We start from the raw sequence: 23,028 nt of genomic DNA on the forward strand, positions 1-23,028 counted from the left end.
GTCTCCGAAACCTCCCAGATATGAGGTCTGATCAGCGTGCTCTGCGGTTAGAGGTTAAAAAGCAGATTATAAAATACCTAGATTCCGATTTTTTTTTTGTCCTGATTTGGCCTAAAATGGAGTGTATTAAACAAACCCTGGTCTGCAAAAGCCCAGAATTGGTTAAAGCTATGGAGTCATGTGCACTACGTGTCAAGGTTCTATTGTCACTCACAGAAAACACGACGCCCGCCCGCCCGTCAGCTACCACAAACCAAGATATTTTCCTGATGTGACTTTTTTTTTTTCTTTTGTTAAAAAATATGTGGAGTAAATGTGTTTTTTTTTTTTTTAAATTCAAAGTTTCAAACAAGAAGATTCTTTTCTTGAAAATATTTAGGAATCCAAACTAGTGTGTTTAGAGTCGGCTTGACTGTGCAATCTCTTAGTGGCAACTGGACAGCTACAAAAACTTTCTTTTTTTTTAAACTTTTCTGAAAAATGTCCCCCCCCTCCCCATTTTTCCTGGTTTAAGAAGATAATAGTGTATTATCGCTCTGAAGCCATCAGATGGCGGATAAAAAGCCCCCTTTTAATATGTGGGTTTGATTTTTTTTTTTTAAAAGCCAAGAAAGAAGGCAAGGAAAGGTGTAAGAGTTTTCCAGAAATGTAAAATATTTAGGAATAAAAAAACTTGAGGGCAAAAGGTTGAACCAATCTTTTTTCTTTGGCAACGTAAATGGGTGGGCGCCCTTTTCTGTTTTTATATGCCGGCTATGGCGTTTTGTTTGGGAAGGGGGGGTAAGGGGGGAAGGCCAGAGGGAGGTCAGTCCCGCCTGCCCCCGGCGGGTTTCAGAATTTACTTGGTTTTTCCACTGGGGTTTTCAGGCGGGGATGATGCTGTTGTTGGCTTTTTTTCCCGGTGTTGTTCGGTGGTTTTGGCGCGTTTCGGGAAGTGAAAGGTTTTGGAGGGGGGGGTTTTGGGGGCCGGGAGGTGGAGTGGTCGAAATTGGGGTTTTTTCCCAGTTTTCCTTGAGGGGGTTAAGGGGGTGGGGGGGTGAGGTGGGTTTTTGAGAGAGTTTGGGCCTGGGTTTTCCCAAAAGGGGGGAGAGTGGAAAGATGGGCGGCCCTGTTTATTGGGCGGGGTTTTGGAATGTGCCTGGGAGGGGTGGGGTTTGGGCTTGCGGCCCCGCTGTCCCTTGAGACTTTTGGGGGTTTTTCGCCTCGGTTGGAGCCCGCTTTTTGGTGGGGTGGGCCCCGCCCGCGAGTTACCTTGGTACAAGGGGGTTTGGGCCCAGGGGGTGGCCCCCTTGGCTTGGTTTTGCTTGGATTTATGAAGAGTTTGGTGACCGGGGAGAGAGAAAGGGGGAAATGGGGAGACAGGGGTTTGGGGAGGATGGGGTTTGGGGGGATGGGGGTTAAGGGAAGGGTTTGGAGGAGGGAAAGGGTTTGTGGGACAAAGGGTTTGGAGGGGGAAAAAAGGGGTTGAGTCCTTGAAGTAAAATGGTTGTTGTAGAGGATTTGAGCCTGCCCTTAAAGCCGGTTTGGGGTGACCCGGAATGAATAGGGTTTTTTGTAAGGCTGGAGGGGCCAATGGAAGTGCCCAGATGGACTTGGGTTCCCCTGACCCTTTCCCTGGGTGGTGACAAAAGAAAAATTGTTGTGATTGGGATAAAAGTTTTTTTAAAATGTGCCAGAGATGGGGGCGTATTATTTTTATTTGACAGATGAGGGAAATGAGTTTGGGTGTGTAGAAGAGGGATTTTATAGTCCCCATTCCCATTTTCCCCCTTTGTGGACTTGCCCAAGACCCTTGTTTGGGGAATGGGGCAGCCCTGATGCTGGTCCCCCTGTGGGGCTCCCAGTCACTCGCAGAGCTAAGTGTGGCAGGAGACTCAGTGGGGGCTGGAAGGTTCACTAATGGAGACCACACCTTCTCAATTCAACTGGGAGTCAAAGGTCCTGGGTTCAAATTCAACCTCTGATGCTTACACCCTGTGTCTCAGTTTCCCCAGCTATAGGACGAGGAGTCTGGGTTTGGGGGTGGGGGCAGGAGAGGGTGCCCAGGAGCTGATTCTCAGTTGGATATTCCCCCGTGGGGCTCCCTCAGGCCCTCGAAGACACTCTCCCCTTTGGGGAGGGGGCGCTCGGGAGCCCCTCAGGCCTGGGACCCAAATCCTGGCTTGGTTATCTCGGGGAAACCTCGCGCTCCAGAGGTCGCAGCTAGCTTTCACTTTGGGTATTGATGCTGGGAACGCCAGCTTTCCGGAATGGGAAGGCCCCTCACCGACAGACGGTGCTCCAGGCTGCCGTTCCCGGCCTGTGCTTTGGAGATGGGGGCTCCCTCCCCAGTTTGCTTCCTTGCTATGCATGAACCCAAAGCTTCCAGGTTGGCTCCCAGAGGTCTGTGAAATCAGCCACTGGGGCCCTCCTCCCCAGAAGAAAGGCTCAAGGGGAGATCAACCACCAAGATGGCGGAGCGTGGCCCCTGGTCTGGGGCTGAGGGCCCGTCACGCGGCCTTCTATGGGGAAAGCGCTACCATGGAGAGGGTCTCTGTTCAATTCTCCCCTGGCACAGGGAAGGGGAGGTTGACCAGCAGGCCTCCAGGGGCCCCTCGGGCCTAGCGCCTACAGCTTTCCCATTGGTAAACAGGAGGCTTTCCACAAGCTCTGATCAGAGTTCTTCACCTGGGAGTTTGTGGAGTCCCCCAGGGTCCACAGCTAGATCTAGGAGGCCTAGGAATTCGGGGATCTAATTTCACTAAAACTTAGGATTTCCTCTAATTAATTAAAAGCCTGATTCTGAGAAGGGACCCCAGCTTCTGTGACATGAAAGTCTGTCATTCTTCCCCTCCCCAGGGCTCAGTTTCCTCATGTGTCCGTTGAGGGGGTTAGACCATGGAGTCTCCAAGGCCTGTCTGGACTGCCGCTCGGTGGTGGGCCCTGACCAGGTTCCTCTTTCTACTCCTGGCTCAGAACTGGCCGCCCTTCCCTGATGGGAGAGCCCTCTGATGGCCCCATCTCCTGCCTCCACACGGTCATTTTCTGTCCAGACAAAAACGGCCACAGCATGCGCTCAGGCAGAAGGCAAGGCCGACTTCCCAGAGCCTTCCATTTCTGAGGAAGTGGGATGGTTTCTGCAGTAAAATACAGCCCTAGTTCTGTGCTCAGGGGGTCTTCCTGTGGAGGGGCCGGGGTGGGGGAGGGAGCGGCTCTTGTGACAAGTGGCCAAGGGCGGTGGGGATGGCCTGACAAGCCTGGAGAAGAGCCTGCTGGGTAAAAGCCTGGGGACGAGGCAAACACACGAGCACGCGCGCGTGTGTGTGCGTGTGTGTGTGTGTGTGTGTGTGTGTGTGTGTGATTAGCACCTCCTCCAAAAAAAAGCTCATTATCACGCTAAATGTGCTACTCTGTAATTGCCCAGGCTGCAGAAACAGAGACACTCCCAGTGCTCTGAATTCTGGGAGTTCGGGGTCCGAGGCCTGGACAGACACATGGATTCCTCTGCCTTGGGGCTGACAGAGCAGGACGAGTGCTGGGGGTCCCGGGGCCACGGGCTTGCTCACTGTGACACAGCCTCCCCTCTCCTATGTCCCCTCTCAGAGGCCTCTCTGATGGTCCTGGAAGCTTGCCTCCCCCCCCCCAGGACCCCAGATTTCCCACACCCTGCATGAGCCAGGGGCCCCCCGGCATCTGTAAAACGGGGGAAACCACAGTCTCTCTACCAGGAGAACAAAGATCTGAGAATTCTGCTGGGAAGCTCCTCAAGGGCAGGACTAAGAGCTGTGGAGTTAACAGGGGCCTATGGGAAATTAGCCCAGCTGAGGAGCCCCAAGGCCGCCTGGCTTCCAGCTGCAGACGCTCTGCCTGGCTCCCAATCCCGGCTGGACCTCGGCCTTTTGCCCCACTCCAGCTGGCTTCTCTCCAACAAGCCCAAAGGGACTCATCTTTCCCTGGATCTCCTCTTCCTGTCCAAGGCCCCAGCCCGGCAACCTCGGCTCTCAAGCAGAGCTCTTCAGGGGGCAGGTGGAGGGCCCGGCTTCGGCCTGAGCGCAAACTGGCCGCGGAGACTCACTAGCTGAGCCACCCTGGCTGAGCCACTTCATCCCCGGGAGGAAACAGCAAACACCCCATACACAGTACTGGCCGTCGGGGTCCCCGGCACAACCAACTCCGTGAAGCCTTCCCCAATTTCTCTGAATTCTAAGCACCCCGTTGACTTCTTCCAGGCTCCCCTGCCCCACAGGCCACCTGCATATACAGGGCTTTCCCCGTTGGATAGCAGGGGTCCCCCTCCCCTCCTAGGTGCTTAATAAATGCTTGTTGACTCAGTGACCACCGGGCGCTGGGCCTACAGGAGCAGATCCTGGATGAAGGCCAGCTGGCCTGGGGGAGGAGTGTCCCGGTGGGGGGGGGGGTGTGTGGGATGGTGGGGTGTGTGTGCTTCTGGGAGCAGGGGGGAGAGGAATTCTCAGGAAGGAGGGTGAGGGCCAGCCAGAGCCACGAAGCAGCAGTGGGGGCTGTGATGAGGGAGGCCATGTGATGGGGGGATGACTGCCCCCACTCCCCTCAGTGGGTCACCTGCGGGATCCCACACTAGCATCTGTCTCACTTGGCTCCTCTGGCCCCAAACACTGAGTCCCCGAGCACCACGTATGGCCCCGCGTGGTTCCCTGAGGGGGTCTGAGCGCTCCCTTCTCGCGTCCCTCCTGCGCCCCTCCCCGACCCCTCGGCTGCTTGCGGGCTTGTACCTGTAGTTGTGGAACCAGTTGATAACAGTGCTGGTTTTCAGGTTGAGCTGGGTGGCGAGTTCTTCAATGGTTTTTGGTGATGGGTATGGCTTTTGCTGATAGGCGCGCTTGAGCGCTTCCTTCTCTTCCGGGGCCAGGACCACGCGGGGCTTCTTCAGCTGGTGCTGGGGCTGGGGGCTGGCGCCCTGGTTGTAGTCGATGCCCACCGAGGAGGGCTCACAGGGCTGGCTGTCGCTCACGGAGCTGTGCCTCCGCTTCATGTAGGCTGCAGGACAAAGAAAGCGCCTTAGTCTCCCGGGGGCTCTGGGGGCAAAGGTGCCGGGCAGACAAGGGTCCGCCTCCCCCCTACCCCCCATGAGGGATGGCTGGAATCAGCAAAGCCCCCTTTGAGTTCAAGGGATGAAGGGCCCCTGATTCACTGTCTCGGAGCCACCTCGAGGGGGCCAGTCCCCTGCCCGGGGCCCCAAGCTCAGTCTGAGGCTGGTCTCTGCAGGAAGGCAGTCCACCAGGCCCACCAGGCCAGCCCTCTCCCTCTCCCACCAGGAACAGCCCACAGCAGCCATGAGCCTCCCTTTCCCCAGAGTGGCTCGGATGCAGCGGGAGGGGGCTGGCCCTCGCCCAGCCCCATGTCCCAGGGCCTTGGTCTGCCAGGATTCTAATCCAGATCTTGGACCCTACTCAGCACTTAAGAGGCTCAGAGATCGCGGGGCCTTCCCCAAGGAGGTGCTGGGCTCTCCTGGCCGGTCATGCCCGAGGCAAGGCCTCCAGGGCCGCTGCTCCTGGGAGAGGGGTTGGAGGAAGCCTGAGAGTCACCGCAGGAGAACTGCCCCCTAACTGGTGCCCCCAGGAGCCGCTCCAGGCGCTCCCTCAGGGGACTGGGGGAGACCTGGGTCCCCTCTCTCTGCCAAAGGCTGCTGAAGGCCCTCCCGGCTCTAACCTTGTGATCCTATCAGCCGGCTGTCAGGGACACCTTAGGGGTGTGGGGGACCTGGGCCTGTTGGGAGCCACAGAGAGGGAGTCGAGATGAGGTGGGACCAAAGGAAGGAGGAAATCTGCCCCAGGGACGCCCACAGGCAGCTCTCCAGGCCAGCCGCTGCCCTATCTCTGCTCTTGAGGTCTTTTCAGCCTCACTGTCAGGCCGAGGACACCGTTCTCAGAAAGGTCAATCGCGCCCCCGCTCTGCGCCCCTGCCCTCCCCCAGTGCACTTCCGAGCCGATAGAACCAGAGCCCTTGTGGGTCCCTGCTGCTCAGCCTTCCCTCCCTGGGGGTAACAGAGGGAGCTCCGAGCCCCCGAGTGGAGAAGAGCCTGCAGCCCTTGGGTGTCCTGGTTAGGCTCCTGGCTCACTTATTGGGGCCGGTCCACGTTCTCTTGTCCTGTGCATCCCCGGCCCTGCCTGGGGGCCCAAGCCCGCCTTCTGGGCCCAGGGAAGGAGACCGGGCAGGAGCACTAGCTCTTGGCTGCCACAAGGTGGTGCTGGGAGCCACGGAATGCCTGGGACAGAGCTGGGGAAAACTCAGTCTGTGGGGCTGCTTCACAAACCTCCGCATGGGAGCACCTCTGGTTTCCTGGCTCCCACACTGGAGCCTTCCTGTTCTGGAACAGCTACGGAGGCACTTTGGGGGCCCCTCTTTTGCCCCGTGTACAGTCCCCCCCTTCTCTGCCAAGGGCGCCCCCTTTGTCCTTGTCACCCACCCCCTCAAGTCCCTCCCCCCGATCAGACCGGTCTGGCCCCTTCCTTTGCCTCAGTCAGGTCCCCTGCCCTGCGAGGGCCGCCCCGTGGCTCCCCAAGGGCCCGGCTCTGGGCAGAACACGGACTCCCCGGGACATTTCTAGGGCTTCCAGTCAGTCTCCCAGGGACCCTGGGCACCTGACCGCCCCTCGAGCCTGCTTTGTTCCACCCCCAGACCTTGGCTTCCTTCCTTGGGCTCCTGGGCCCAATCGCCTGCCTCAGGGAGTCTCAGGGGGCGCCTCTGAGGCTCTGGTTCTGCTGATCTCTGATGCTTTTAGCCCCTCCCCCATTTCCTCTTAATTTAGTTTGCATTTATCTATACACCAAAGGATAAGAGGCTGGGCAAGGCCACTGAGTCCTGGAGGCAGAACCCGAACTCGGGCCTCCCTGGTGCCGGGCTCTCTGGGCTCCTCTGCGCCCGCTGTTGTACGTATGTGCACACTGAGGCTCTCGGGGGGATTTGGGACACTCTGTCTTGATCTCTACACTCCCAGGGTCTAGCCTGGAGTCCCGCAGACAGTAGGTGCTTTTAAGTGTCTACTGAAGGAAGGTGCTATTGAGGAGGTGAGCAAACAATCTGTTGGGTCGTGAAGAAGGTCTGGAGAACAGATTCACCCCTTAGATGGGGGATCGAGGGGAAGGGGCCTGGGGTCAGTGAAGTCTGACCCCAGCACATGGCACAACAGGTCTCCTCTGTCGCCCTGCTAAAAACGGGACTTGAGGAAGGGACTGAAGGTTCCTTGGCAGCTGCCCAAGGGCCCGACACCAAGAAAGGCCTGGAGCTGGTGGCTAAGGTGGAGCCCTCTGCAGGGAGGAGCTAGAACAGGGCTGGGAGGAGCCAGGAGGGGATTGGGAGAAGCCGGGAGGAGGATGGGAGGAGCCAAGAGGGGGATGGGAGCACCCAGGATGGGGCTTACTAGATGAGCTTCAAAGGTTTGGGGCTGGACAGCTCCCCTGCTCTGAGCTGGTGTCTTTGCAAAGGGAAATGTTTTAGAGCCTCCTTCTGCCAGAGGGTCAGGAGTTTAAATCCAGCTTCAAAATGCCTCCTGACAGTGCCATCTTGGGCAAGTCATCTCCCATCTGCTTGCCTCAGCTTCCTATCTGTTAAATGGGGATGTGATAGCACTGCCTCTGATCAGATGAGATCATGTCTAAAGTGCTCAGCCCAGGGCCTGGCACGCAGGAAGCGCGCTATAAATGTTAGCCGAGACCAGTGGGAAGAACGCGGGGCTCAGGGCCTGGCTCCCATCTGCTGGTCCCAAGGGGCGGGTACGTCACCAGATCCACTTTCCTTGCGTTAGCAGAGCTTGTTCCCGGGGCCCTGAGCTGTGGAGAAGGGGCCCCATCCCAGGCATCCGGGGGTCTCCTAGAAAGCCCCTTTGCTAAGCAAGGTGCAGAGCCGGCCCAGAGCAGGACCTCCACCAGGGCTTGCTGACTGGTTAAATCACAGGCCTGCCAGAAATTACCCCCCCCCCCCCAAAGCTTCACGGAGCTGAGGGAAATCGGCTGCCTGTGAGGGCGACGCTGGTGAGCAGGGGCCCCGGGCCGTCATTCTGCCTCCTCCTCGTCCCTGTTCTGTGACCTGCAGAGAGCGGGGTAACCACCGCGGCCTCGGGGCCGGCCCTTCTCCCCACACAGGCCGCACGGCCATGGCCGGGAAGGGTCACACAGGCCCCACGGGGGCCGGGGTCCAAGGAGTGGATCCCCCTGTGACTGAGCCTCCTGCCCTGTAATGGGCTGGGCAGCCACAGTGGGACACGCTGGCTCTGACCACAAGCGGCTGTGGTCAGTGTGACCCGGGGCCATCATCTCTTCAATTCAAACGCACGGGACTTTAATGACCGAAAAGAAACAACCCGGACCCGAGGGAGTGCTCACCTTTCTTCTCCATCCGCTTCATGTCCATCAGCTTTTCCACATTATTGGGATCGTTCAACCAGAGCTGCATCCGGACGAAGGGCTCCCTGCCCTTCAGACTCAGCTTGTGCCAGGGCTTGGGGCGCGCGAGGAGGTCGGAGACAGAGCCTTGAGTGAGCCCCAGGATCGTCTCTCCAAACAGACGCTGACCTGAGGGGGAAGCAGAGGGAGCCGTCACCGCGGGGCTCTCAAAATGGCGGCCGTGGGCGAGGCTGGCAACTAGGCCTGGGACCAGGGGATCAGAGAGGGCCAATCTGGGGCTTTCCTGGCTACCTCAGAGGCCAGTTTCAGTCTTGGGGTTACATGGAGCACGGGTACGGGGTTAGCTTGTTTTTATTCTGCATATTCTGACTTGTACACACTGTGCCCTGCATGGAACGCGAGCTCCTTGTGAGAAAGGAGGCTTCATTGTTTGGACTGGACACTCAACATGCTACCTGGCATACGGAAGGTGCTCAATAAATGCTTGTTGGCTGGCTGAGCAGTTACGGGGCTATGGTGATTGTTCCTGTTTTGCACACACTAATGAGGTCACAGACTTCCCCCAGATGTCTCCGAGCCCAGAGTAGGTGCTTAATAAATCCCTGCAGACTGACTGGGCTTCAGAAGCAGTTCTAATCCCTCCTGTCCCCTCCAACCCCTCCCCACACTGTTATAACTCAGGCTCAGGGCTGCGAGTAAGTGCTCTGGGAAGACAAAAAGGAAAATGCTGCTGAGGTCTGTGTGCTTCCAGGCAGGATCCCGGGGAAAGCCAAACAGCAGCCTTCCGGTGCCCAAAGGTAACAAAAAAGGGGGGAGCAGGTCCCTGGCGGGGGAGCCACATAGGGACACAAGGCCCTCTTGTCTCACGGATCCGCCCTTTCTTCTGGGAGGCCTTTTCTCCCCGGAAATCTGGCAAACCTGCCTCTCCCTCCCTGCCGGCAGTGGGGGACCTGCCCCCCAAGATCACGGCCATGAGAGAACTTTAAAAAATGCCATTTGAAGGCAGAAAAGACTCTCTCCCCCAACTGATGGTTTCTTAGCTACAGGTTAGGAATGTGCCCATTTAGAGCCGTTTAAATGAGAACCAGTTATGACCCAGCCTGCCCCGATGGGGAACATCAATCTCCAATGTGGGCGGCCCATGGGGGCTCCGAACAAGTTCTGGGGGGGGGAGGTCGAGAGGAGCCTCCGGACGAGATCTCCCTGGAGCTGGCTTGGATCCGAACTCCGGGTCCTTCCCCCCATACCCACCCCCCGGGGCAGCAGCCAACTTCTCCTTTCAACGGCTCCAAACCCTGTCCCTTGGAGAGACCCTGATGCTCAAGGAAGACGGTCTATAAATAGCTCCTCTCGCTATGTCTGGCACACCCAGATGCGAAGAAAACAAAAGCTCCAAACCGAGAGATTCTTCTTGGGAAATTGTTCCCACTTCCCTCGGAGGCCTCAGTGAGCGCCCATGGCCCCGGCACATTTCCGGGCTCTCCGGCCCCGGCTGCCTGCATGGCCAGCTGCTCCCAAGCTGAGCGGCCTTTGCCGGGCCAGGAAGGAAGAGGCCTTCGGCGAGCCCCGAGAACGGTGGATTCGTGTCCTTCGTGGGGCCATGCAGGGGCCTCAAGGGACAGGCTGGTTGCCAGGTCAAGTCTCTCCCGCCTTGTTCTTAGCTCAGGTCAGAGGCCACGGCTGGAAAGACCAGGCTATCCTTCGACGTCTCCCCCATGAATTTTCTGAGTGTGTGGGGCGGCCTCAGCTGCCATGACTTCACAACCTGGAGAGGAGGGGTCCCCAGGCTGCTGACAGACGGCAATCTAAGTGATGGAGCCGAGGGAGGGTCCAGGAGACATCCAATCCCACGTTCTCATTCTAGGGCTGAGGAGTGACGGGACAGGGTCACCCAGCTCGTGATGGAGGCTTCCTGACCCCACGTCTACTTTATCCATTATTTGTGTCTTGTGTCGAATGGAAAAGACAAACTTTCTCAGTTTGCGCCAGGCCTGAGACCCTCAAATCAAAAGTGGGGGATCCCTGGGAACCTTCATGCATTTTAATAATTGCCATCAGACAATGTGGTCCAGTGAAAGGGGCAATGAGTTTGGAGCCAGAGGGCCTGGGTTCAAATCCCCCCATGACTCTTAGCGCTTGTGCGACTGGCCCTTGGAAAATCCCTTGAGGGAGTTGGAACAGGAGAGTCCCCCCCCCTGCCCCCCCACCAGCTTCCTTCCAGCTCTTGATCTGGGATCCATCCCCAAGGGTCTTCAAAAGGCAGCACTTCAGGAGCTGCCCGTGGTTCTTGTTACAAAGGCCTTTCCCGGCCACGGGAGGAGAGAAGTCTCTTCACCGCAGACTGGTGGCAGCCCATTTGCTGCTGGCACACTGGGTAGTTTCGGAACCATCACTGTTCCCTCCTTTTCTACTTCCCTTGGCCTATCCCACAGCTTTCCAGACAAACGTCTGGAGGCACCCTGCCGAGACACTGGGAGCGGGTCAGGAGGGCGTCAAGTCAGATGCTGCGTCCTGGGCACAAGTGCTTTTTCTGCTGGAGAGGGCGGCGTCCACACGGGCTGTGTCCGGGTGAGGTGCCAGGAGACTGCAGGCTGGACAGGAGCGTGGCTCTTGTCTGATCAGGGAGAATTTGTGGAGCTGCTGCTTCTCTCTGGTTCGGCGGCCACGACAGGACCCCAACTGCCCTTGGGTCATGTGACTGCGACGTCCCACGTTGGAGCACGCCTCCCCACCCAGCACATGGTCTGGGGCACATTTCCTTCCTTTTCTGCTTTGGGGGACTCTCAGTCACACCACAGGCCATAAAGACCATAGAAAAAACTGGGCAAAAAAAATGGCACCTCGATGACTAAGAACAAAAAGACCTTTAAGTCCCTTTGGCTTAGATCAGGGAAGAGATGTTGCTCTCTTTCAATCACCTGTCCCTGCTCAGGAGTCTTTAGCTCTGGTTTGAAAGGGAGCTCAGAGGCCATCCCATCATTTGACAGATGAGGAAACTGAGGTCTGGGACCTTTGAGAGCACAGAGCCCAAACCCCGCCTTTTACATTTGTGGAAACTGAGAAGTGAAGCAACCTGCCCAATATCACCCAAGGAATAAGTACCAGAAGGAGGATTCGAACTCAGGCTCTGACTCCAACAGCCCAGGGCTCCTTGAAGGGAGGGAGGGCCTATACAAGTTTGGCCTCCAGAGCTCAGCAAGGTACCTGGCACGCAGTAGGTGCTAAAAGAGTGCCCGCAGGTGGGCTGTCCCCACCGGAGGGCAGGGATTGCTCCCGCTGCGCCTCGCCACCCCCAGGGCCCAGCAGGGGGCCCGACCCCATGCCTCCCCCATAACGAAGGCCGCTATTTACCAAGATTATTGTCCGTGAGCACCTCTTTGACCCGCTTGGTGATGCCGTAGGTGTCTAACTCGGGCGACATGGCGACCAGCTCCTGGATGCTGAGGGCCGAGTGTCCCGAGAGCGGCAGAGGCGTGGCCGGCTGCGAGTCGGAGGCCGGAGGGTCCCCAGGGTCTGGGACTTTCCCGTCCTTGCTTGTTTCGATGGTGGGGCACGGCTGCTGGACCAGCTCGGTCAAGCTCTTCACCGATTCGCTGGAGCTCATCGGGGACTCCGGGGCGGGGCTGCAGCTGGCTGAGGTCTTTGGAGTGCTGTCTGCAATGGAAATGGGCAAAGGCCAGGTTAGAAGAAGCCCCTCCAGTCTACCCGACTCCTCTCATCCCACAGTAATAATCAAACACGCGGCTGCAAAACGCACGCAGCTCCACAAGGGTCACCGCACCCCGTGCCCGTTTCCTTTGCCAACAGGGCTTCCTCGCAACACATACAAATAACCGCGAGGGAAGAGAGCCACAGATCTCAGCCACGTGTTCCTGGGTTCACTAATTGTATAATCATGAATTCTTATTCTTCCCGTTTTCTCTCATGCAGAAGCTAGGCTGAATCTCTCCCGGGGATCTGGGATCACACCTGGTCATTTCACTGAGAGGGAAACTGAGCTTTGAGGCCTAGGGTCGAGCACCGGGCGGCAGAGCTGGGTGGCCTGTGGCTCTTGCTGCTGGGCCTCGTGGGGGCCAGAAAGTGTTCTCAAGCATTAAGATCCTTGATCCTTCCTTTTTTTAATAAAAAGATTTTTGAACTTAATCGGCACTAAAGAAAATGTGCATTTCCATGGACATTGTAGAACAGGAGGAGGGGCTTATATGAGTCTCTTCCATGCAGTTAGTTCTATTTATCTACAAATAAAATCCAATTGTTCTATTCATCTATAAATACATCAAATTATCCTATTTATCTGTCAATAAATCCAATTGTCCTATTTATCTATAAATAAATCCAATTGTTCTATTTATCTATAAATACATCAAATTATCCTATTTATCTGGAAATATATCAAATTTTTATTTATCTATAAATAAATTTATCTATTTATCTATAAATAAATAAATTTGTATCTCTCTATAAATAAATAAAATTTTCTATTTATCTCTAAATAAAACAAAACATATTGTGGTCTTTTATTTTTACATCCTCTACAGTTTGCAAAGACTGTATCATCCCTTCTCTTTCCCCCTTCCCAAAAGCCCTCCCCCCTTTAATAAAGAACAAGAAGGCGGGGAGGGGGGATGTTAATCAGACAAATGAATGTATCCAAATGAGTTTGCAGTAGCCCAGGCCCATAGCCCCCCACCTTCACAAGGAATTGATCTTGGCGCATCTCCGTTTAAGGAACCCAGGGCCTGGCCCAGTCCCTGCCCTCTGCCATTGCCCTGTGCCCCTAGTCTTTTGTCTGTGGTTTTCCTCTGGGTGAATGTTCTGAAGCCCCGGATCACATGTTGGGTTTTAAATAAAGTCTCATATGACCAGGCGGGCAGTGGCTGCTCTACGTGACAGAGAGATGTTCAGGATGTCATTGAGACCATCAACAGCTGATGCCCTATTTTCCCCTCCACCCCTTTCACTGCAAAGAGATCTATGCTTATCCCACAAACAGACCCGGGAGCAGAGGCCACGGGGGCCGTCAGGGCTCCTGGTTGCTTGGAAGCCAGACACATGATTTCTTGAGGAAAATGCCAACGGCGCCTTTCTAGGCCGCAGCGAGCCTTAGTTCTGATCCCCTTGCCCCTGCCCGTGGCCACTCAATGAGCCTGCAGGGCTCCTGTGGGAGCTAGGGAGGAAGGCCGGAGGACTCTTTGCTGGCCCGTTTGCTCCAGCTTCCTTCTCCCCGTATGCTTGGTAACGTGTGTGCACTCAGGCCCTCCTACATGCACTCAGGCACTCCCACACGCACCCAGGCACTCCTACATGCACACAGGCACATGTATACACACTCCCCTGCTATCAGGGTCCAGAGGTTCGAGTTCACTTTGAGGGTCACTAAATCACTGAGGATTTCTGCTCCCCCCGGGCTCTCTCCATCGGTCCCCCTAGGCCCAGCCCAACTGAGACCTGGAGATGCTGCCTCTGATACCCCCTGCCTCGTGTTTCCTCAACTACCAAAGGAGGGGGGCTGTTGACACAGGCCGTGGGGAGCAGAGGGAGGAGCTGGCCTCCCCCTCTACGTCCAGTATCCTTTCCACTGCCCCCGGCCGGTGCCAGCCCTCTACCAGACTTGCTCAGGGGCCGCCAGTTCTTGCCCTTGCTTTGGTGCCCGGCACCTGGCTCATCTTGTGGGAAGACCAGCTCGGTGCCCGTGGGCTGACTAAGGGGAGGGGAGCACGCCGGCGTAGCGGAGCAAGTGCCCTTTCATCTCCCTGTGGCTGCCGGGTAGCATGGAGCCACAATGGGACGATCTATTCTGGGACACAATAGCACGGTAACCATGGCCCAAACATTACGGCATCCAGTGTGTCGGTAACCCCGGACAGAGCCCGCTCAGAATAAAATGGAGGTATTTAAAATGATAAATACTTTTATTGTCCGTGTCCTCGATGCAGAAAAGTTGCCCGACAGTCACATAAAGCCATCCCCTCCACCTGGGTAATTGGATTTTTAAAAAACCGGTTATAAAAGATGTAAAGGAGACAGATATAAAAGCTAGGTATGGGCCACATAAATCTTTAGGGCAATATGAATCCTACAAATCTGATTTCTTTTCTCTGCTCACCCCTGGGTCATCATACAACTGAATATAAAACCCAGCAAATGTTATTTTTGTATCAGCAGCAGCAAAGGAATTGTACTGTAAATTTGCCCCGATTCACCCATGCGAGGGACCAATTTGGCAGACCATCCATCTTGCTCACTGTATACTGTCAGGGATGGCATGAATTCCCCACATGATAAACAGATTTCTATGCAGGTCTGTGTCCTTTAACCCACAGCAAGGTCAGAATGATGGCTGCCTGGCTAATAAACTGCCCTGGACTGGTTCGGCTTCCTCCCGATTCTGTCCCCGGTGCCAGCTTTAAAGAATTCAGACCAAACCGTGGAACAGCTGCACTTTCTGACATTCTGGCCATCCTGGACCCCGGCGTGGGCAGGGCCGCAGGGAGAGCTTCCTCCCCGAATTTGCCAGCCTACCTTTTTGGCACACGACCCTTATCCCAGCCCACCCCGGGAAAGCTGAGCCCCTCCCGGCCGTACGCCCACCACCACACGGGGTGTTGGCGGCATTCGGCCCCGACAGATCGCCGTTGGGCGTCTCTTGGTGTTCATAAAACACTGCCTAAAGACTCCCCTGCTCTGACGGAGAGGTAATTTATTCATTAACAGATGTGGGGACATCTATTTTCAGGTCAGAGGGAGCCCGGTTGAGCCCACGGTTTTTGATGAGCACGGACAGATGCAACGGAACGTTCCCTCCTCAGAGAGTGGGAGTGCCTTCCAACGGGCACCAAGGAACAATCGCCCTTCAGAAACCATTTAAAGTAAATGCACAGCTGTGGTGGGGGGTTGTGGCCGGGCCAGGGGCACGAACCAGCGGGCGCTCACTCGACCCCCCGGCTGCTGCCGTTTTCATGGGCCATGGGGCTCCAGATAGCACAAAGACCTTATTGCTGGCCAAGGTCAAGGAGTGGGTGTAGAAAGCAGACCCTCGGAATGTTACGGTGCCAAAGACCGGTTCCGAAAAACCCGACTCCAGGGGAAGCCACGGAAGGCCGGATCCGGGGCTTTCTGTCTGCCAAGACTTGGGCGCACCCACTCAGCTGCGTCTGCCATGTTCTGCTCGGGCTCTTCCCCCTTGTAGTGACGTAGTCCCTTGGGATGTGGGTCTGGGGCAGCCGGCAGACTCCTGCTCAGCTTTGTTCTAAAATATCTGGGAGTGCAGAGGCAGCCCATGGACCCCCGTTGGGGGCACCTAGAGAGGTCCTGGGGTGGCACTCAATGAGCCTGACAAAAACAGGGGGAAGAGAGCGGGCCTCTAGAGGGTCTCCATTTTATGTAAAAGACACTTAGCACATTTATTTTCCTTTTCAGAATAAATGACATGATTGTCTTGATAAAACAGAGCATAGGGAGGGGGCCGGGCCAGGAATGCCAAGACAATGCCCTCCACCACCGCAGCTCAGCACCTTCTCGCCACTGCTGATGACCGGGACCCTGTGAGGGGACTCACTGCTGGGCCACCCCACTGCCCCCTCACCCAGCTTCCACCAGATCTACACCTGGAACCCATGAAGGGCCCTGAGCTCCAAACCCGCCTCTGCCGCTTGCTGCCTATGTGACCTGGCAAATCTCTTAATCAGTCTGGACCTCAGTTTTCCCATCTGATGGGGCTCTAAGTTCTCCTCTCCTTTAGCACTAAATCTTTAATTCCAGGGAAGTATTAATTATCTCAGAGCAGAAGACGATTTCTTGGAAAATTACTGCCCAAACCTGGTTGTGTGGGATACAGTGGATCCACCCAAAGACCAAGTTTTGGTGTAGACACGATCTAATTAGGGGCAGGGGTGATTGTCAAAATAATGGAGCCAGCCCTGACCGAGCTCAGCTTTCCCATCCTGACCCCCCCCCCCCCCCCCCCCCCGTTCTTGTTCCATCTCTCCCTTCCCGGGCTGAGAATAAGCACTGGTGGCTCCCCAAGTGCTCCCTCTCACCGGGCTGGAGAAGGGCTTTCTCCTTGCGGATTCCTCCAGCCTGTTTCTACCCGGGCAGCACCCAAGAACCTCATTTAAGTTGGCAGACCTGAAAGCCAGCTCTGCTGGATGGAGAGTGCCCCTAAGGCGGGCAAGCGGGACGCTCAGTAGGGACTCAGGCCCCTCATCCTACGGCTAGACCCCCCTGTATTTCCCTGCACCCCCAGATATTCACAGCATCTGCAGCGGGTGCCTGGGGGCTCCTGGAGCAAAGTGACACGACTCTCCATACAGAGCATCTGCTTTGGGAAGAACACTCGCAAAATCCTAACAAAGAGTTTGCCTGTTCCAAGAACCCATCAACCACACGTCTTCCCCCCGGCTTTATCCGGATCACAAAAAGATCGTTTTCCTTCCCCCTCTCTCCCTTCCTCCCTTTTTCCCTTCTGTCTTCCTCTCCTCCCCTTTTCTCACTTCTCATTTCCTTTCTCCTTTTTCTCTTTTCCTTCTCTCCTCTCTTAGCTTTTTCTTTTTTCTTCTTCCTTTCCTACCCCTCCTTTCCCCTTCTCTCTTCCTCTCCTTTCTTTCTTCTCCTTCCCATTTATCCTTTTTGCTCCTCTTTTCCCTTCCTCTCCTCCTATTTCCTTTCCTCTCTTCTCACTTCCTCTCTCTCTCCTTTCCCCTTTTCTCTTCCTCTCCTTTCCCCTTCTCTCTTCCTCACTTTCCCTCTTCTTTCCCCTCCTCTCTTCTCACTTCCTCTCCCCTTCTTTTTTCTTTCTCTCTTCCTCCCTTCCCCCTTCCTCACCTCTCTTTTCCCTTTCTCTCCTCCCCTTTTCCTTTCCTCTCTTCTCTCCTCTCCTACTACATCTTCTCCTTTGTGGTTCACACAGATGAAATTTCTGCAAGACTCAAAATCAGCCCGAGGCTTGCTGGGGGGGCGCCAGGACCCCAGGCACAAACTAGAAAAAAATGGCAGCCATCTCTTGCTCTCCATTCCACGGCACATTCAGGGGCTTTAAAAGGATTAGAAAAGCTGAGGTTCCAACCAGCCGGCAGACAACAGCTGCCCGGAGTTTTGAACAGCAGCGCATTGAGGAAAGCAGGCCGGGCCCATTTTCTGAGACCAGCCTCTGCCGTTTATCCGACCCCCGATTTAAATGTGCGGGCCCAGCCCTCTATCTGCGGTAATAATAACCTAAATTCCATTTAGTGTTCATTTGAGCAGTCAGGATAAAGTCATTTCATATTATCTCCCCACTGTGTAAAAAACAGCTTGGAGGTAGGAAGTCAGCAAGCATTTTCACCAAAAAGTAATTATTGTAAGTGACATTTTTACTGCTGGCGTGCCATAAGGCACACTGTGCATTCAGAAGGACAAGTTGCTGAAACAAAATGACAGGGTACTCTGTGACATTCTGACAAGAACCCAAACATTATTTAACTGGCGGTCTGGTCTGGCGCCCCACTCGTCAGCTGTCCGCAGCCTGGGCCCGGGTCCACGCGGGGCCGGGAGGAGGGAAAGGAGGGATCGGATCGAGGCGCTTCATGGCACGTCTGGGATCCGAGGGGTTTCCACAGAATCTCGACATTTTAGAGTGGAAAGGGGCCTCCGGGACAGTCTGGTCCATTCTGGATGTGGAGAACTCTCCCTGGAACGACCAGGACAGAGGTCATCCAGACTTGATGATAAGGTTTCAGGGGGAGCCTGCTCCCTCTGAAAGGGAGCCTTTGAGGTCCCTAATTCTGGCTCCATAACCAGGATCCTCCATGTTTTCTAAAGGGGCTACAAAGAAAGGCAAGCATTTCCCCACTCGTGGCGTGGAAAGTCTGGGCGGCCCCACGTTGTCTCTGTGCATCCACAGCCCCTTTCTGTCCCTGTCTGAATGTAGCGTCCAGTTGTAAAGACTGGTTTTTCACCCTGTGGAGTCTCCCAGCGGGCCGCAGGGCCTTTTCTTACGCTCCAGCATGTGTAACCCTGACTGAGGAGCCACGGTCTCACACCCTCGACTGAAATAATGAGGTTCCCTGTACCAAAGGTGAAATGCAACAGTAATCTGACCCACTGTTGAGGGCTCATAAATTAGCAAAGCATGCTGAGTACAGTAATGCAATAAAATCTCCCTACAAGACTAATTAATATCACAAATCTATGAACACTATTTCCCCCTCCAAGGCCGGCATTTAATGGATTTACTATCAAAGACAGAGCCAGGCTTTTACAAGTTCTGAGACAAGAGCTGCAAATTTCACACAAACACACGTGCTCCCGTGTCCGGACCTACTGCCCATGTGCTCCCATGTCCAGACCCTACTGCCACGTGCTCCCGTGTCCAGACTCACTGCCCATGTGCTCCCGTGTCTAGACTCACTGCCCACATGCTCCCGTGTCCGGACCCATTGCCCACGTGCTCTCATGTACACTCATCCCCAAACATTATGGCTGCACCCAGCACCTTTGTGCTTTTTATTCTGGTGATAGCATCACAAGCATCATGATCTTTGAGATAGTGTGTCTGCACACTTCCAAAGGTGCCACAAAACCTCCACAAGCTTCCCGGTTCCCAGGACTCACTCTGGACGCCTCCATCCCTCTCGTTCCCTCAGGCTTTGTCACTCATCTCAAATGCTCAACTTTTTCCTAGCTGGATACAAATTACAGGTATGCAAGAAAGTCCTCTTTGGATAGCCCTAAGTGGACTTAATTGAAGGCAACAGCCTTTAAGTGAGGGAGTAAATGCTGAATAAAGCAACTGAAAGGAAAGGTTGCCCTATCAGTCACAAATAAGAAACTGGCCCTTCACCACTGTCCTGGGTCTCCCTCAATCATAGGGCCAACGTGAGCCAAGCAAATCGTTTCCATAAGTAGTAGGAATTAACAAAGGAAAGAATAAAGCAAGCAGAACATCTGCAGAAAAGACCAGATGTTGAAAATGGAAAATGACCAATAGAAAGTAATATTTTTGCTTTCCTTTTTACACGTATATATCTCTTCAACTTGATGCTAAGTTTCACAAGGGCAGCTACAGAGCCTTGCACACAACGTTCGCACAATCAATGATTGTTGACCAGGAAATTCTGGAAAAACCAAATGGTTTGGTAGGAAATAGGTTTGGCACGGCATGTCCCACCACTCACACCACAATAAGCTTGGAAGGATAGCTACCTAAATGTAAAAAATAACACCACCAAAAATGAGAGGAAAATGGATGGCTCTGTCTCAGAACTGTGGTTAGAAGCTGAATTTGTAACAGTTGTAACTGAGAAATTATTATAAAAGTGAAATGCTTTTGCACAAGTAAAGTGAATTCAGTGGGGGGGGGGAGAAAAGACATGGATTGGAGAAAAAAAGTCAGATATTAAAGTCTATGTTATATTGATGCAGTCTATAAAATCGTCAGTCTTTCCCCTATAAATAAGTAGTAAAAGGATGTGAACAAATAGTTCTTAAAAGAAGAAATGCAAATAATGATAATCTACTTAGTGCTAAAAAAAAAGTGAATAATCAGAAAATGAAAACTGAAATAACTCTGAGGTTGTCTATGCAATGAATTGGCCTGGAGAGTAAAAGATGGAAGTTATCATGGACAGGGATGAAATGAAAACAGTCGCGTTAATTTAGTGCCACTGAGCCGTGCAATTGTTCAACCATTGTGGAAAAGAAGTTGGAATCAGGCAAAGGAAAAAAAAAATCCCAATCGATTTATACCATGTATGTACCTCTTGGCTAGAACACTGTACAGAAGGTCAGAATTGCTGAATATTTTGGTTACTTTTGCTCAACTGTTTTTATTTTCTCCTAAAATTATTTGTAGTTAAAAGGGCTAGGCTCTCTGGGAGAGAAGCAAAGGACTTAGTAAGAAAGGTGATGCAATAGCAATCGAAAACAATTTTATACTCTTTGGACTCCGGTGAATTATTGTTGGATCCCAAGAAAGTTGCTGACAGACAGAAAAAGACCCACCTCTGTGAAAATAGTGATGGCGACGTTATTTATAATAGCAAGAAGTGAGAAATTAAACAATGTCCAATGATTGGAAAATGGTCAACTAAATACAAACATAATGGGATGTTACCACAAAGATGAACAATTTCTAGAACTGTGGGTTCAGAAGATTGTAAGAATAATGGTGAGTGAATAAAACAGAAAGAATAATGTCGAGTGAACAAAGCAGAAAAGAATCCTGTGCTCAAGGGCTCTAATCATGTCAATGAAGACAAGTTTAAATGATAATAAAACCTTCAAGAGGAAAAACTCTGGTCAGAGTTGTTGATAGTTTAGAAAATGTACATCCTTTCGGTCTTTCACCCAGAATAAACAGCCAGAGCAAGGAGAAGGGGTGGGTCCTGCAGCAGAGACACATCCAAATGTTTCTAGGGATTGTGGGAAAATCAGTCCTGAGCACACAGTGGAATTGGGTGGGCCACGTTGGGACCAAGTTTGTGTAACAAAAATAATTTTAACAATACATGTTTGTGGTTGATGAAAATGGGGATGAAACATGCCCCAGAATAAGGCAAGAAGGGTCCCCATTTCCCCCCTTATTCTGCCCTGTCCTCCCCTAGCCTAAAACCATTTGAAAGAAATTCTCTTGACTCTAAATCGTTCCAGAAATTGCACGTTTACTTTAGAAGCTCTTAATGAAGGTTGAAGATGTCATCTCAAGGCTCCTGATCTAAATGAAGAGTTTCAATAATCCACGTGCACTTTGCTCCAACTAGAGTCAAGCAGCTTCTGTGTCGCCCGGAACGTCTCCATGGAATGATAACTGGCTAATCAATTGGAGGCCACGTATTATTCTGAGTAAAAATTGCTCTCTCGGGGATTGATATTTTTCTCATGGCTCTTTTCCAAGCTTATAATGGAACTTGAAAGTCAAAAGCAGGATTTCGAAATCTTAAAACCCCAGACCCCCATCCTAAATAAAGCCGCGAGTTCATTTTTATAGCCAATACATGCTGGCAACATTTCTGATGCTCTGCACTTTCGAACCCAGTGGGTGCCACTTCAATAAGAGATTCTTGCCTCGTTACCAGATTCTCTCAAAGTCCACGCTGATTTAGCGACGACACTTTCAAATTATCCTCAATAACCTTATTACTGAACCAGCTGTGTGTACGAACACTTAACGGATATGTTCCTATGTTAAGTGAAAAAGCATATCACACAAATGGTCTAAATATATGTTACTGAAATGTGGGGGGGGGGGAAGGCCAGTTTAACTGCTTTGCTGTAATCAAAGATTCATCACTGGAGGTACATGTGTGTGTGTGAGACGGGCTCTCCATTTTGAGTAGGCCTGGCTTTTTTGCCTAGGACGGTCTCCATTCCTCGTTTTGCCAACCTCCACGATCTCAGTCACTCAAGCTTAGACCACAACACAACAAGAGAGTTTGTTTCTGGCCTGAAAAAATACAGGTTTAAAAAAAAAAAGCAAGGCAACCAGATCACCGCCAAGTTTTTACGGATGCCTACGGACTCGAGACCCATGGAGCCAGAGCTTCAACCGGATGAAAAGATGTCCAAATAGCCACAGGACATCCCGTCCCCCACTAACCGATGCCGAGTGCCGTGGGCAGAACGCTGGTCGGGTTAATGATGGAATGTCTTTTCCTTTTAAGAAAATCAAAGGCACCTGACCCTGGTTGGGCCAACACATTGGTAGAGAGGGTTCCCTTCCATCTCACTTTGAAAGCCTGAGCAGCTGAAAGGCTTGACCCGGCCCAGTGCTGGACTCGGGGCAGTTCTGTTCCCTGGAGCGGCCCCATGCTGAGATACAGCCACGGTGACATTTACATTATAGGCAACAATATTAGGCAAGCTATTAAGGTACATTACTTTACACATCCTCATAATCTCTCCATCCTGCTTTACTTAATTTGTGATAAAATTGTTGAGAAAGGGGCACTTAATGTAGGACAGTCAGTAAAAGTAATTTATCATCTTCTCGCTTCACTGCTCACGTTATCAGCGAGCTCATTTTCAGCATTCATCATGCAATCAGCCCATTATTTGCATATTAATCAGGCAGTGGACCGTGAACGAGCTGCATCCCAGCCAAATGCTGCCCCATCTCAGGAGGGACACTCAGTAATTATCATACATCAGTGTTATGATGTGGTAATTGATTATAACATCTTTCTGTGGCCCCTGGGGAGTCCCACTGCGAGCCTCGCTTCAGGCACTGGGGGTGGATTTCTCCTCCAAAAACCAAAGAAATTATCCCCGTCCTTTAAAAACATGGGGATGCTACTTGAGGCTTTCTTGCCCCCCCCAGTGTCAAGGGGGGGCTGCCGAGCAGGGGCCCGGATCTTCCCGGCCCAGCCTTGGTGGGGCGCCGAGACAGCTTATGGAAAACATCGCCTCTGTCGCACAAAACAAAATGTCGTAACCTCCCTACCTGGTAATTGCCAAGGTAGCTGACAAAGGCGGGCTCGGCGGCTTTATTTAGGTGCCAAATGACAGGCTAATTTTGGTCCCCTCGTAAAGGACAGACCAAACATCTGCCAGTTCAGACTCAGACTATATTTAGGAAACCAGCTCTAAAAGCAAGAATACACACAGACATAAAATCGAGATAAAGTTAAAGAAAGGGAACCAAACGGCTTTTGCCAACTTAGGAGGAGGACAGAGGACCAGAACAACGGTTCTG

General features: G+C 53.1%; 1 protein-coding gene across 1 annotated transcript in view; it reads right to left on the reverse strand.

Annotated features, from left to right (window-relative positions):
- Positions 1 to 4,435: 4,435 nt before the first annotated feature.
- The window catches only part of CUX1 (cut like homeobox 1), a 244,211-nt gene continuing 225,618 nt past the window's right edge, over positions 4,436 to 23,028 (reverse strand). Inside the window, exons 20-22 of the mRNA XM_031968006.1 lie at positions 11,712 to 12,014; positions 8,340 to 8,528; positions 4,436 to 4,995 (exon numbers count right to left, since the gene is read on the reverse strand). Of these exons, the coding sequence (XP_031823866.1) occupies positions 4,451 to 4,995; positions 8,340 to 8,528; positions 11,712 to 12,014 (1,037 nt within the window). The 3' untranslated portion in view covers positions 4,436 to 4,450. The remainder of the gene's footprint in view (positions 4,996 to 8,339; positions 8,529 to 11,711; positions 12,015 to 23,028) is intronic.

The sequence above is a fragment of the Sarcophilus harrisii genome, chromosome 4, assembly GCF_902635505.1.
Source record: "Sarcophilus harrisii chromosome 4, mSarHar1.11, whole genome shotgun sequence".
NCBI classification, from domain to species: Eukaryota; Metazoa; Chordata; class Mammalia; order Dasyuromorphia; family Dasyuridae; genus Sarcophilus; species Sarcophilus harrisii.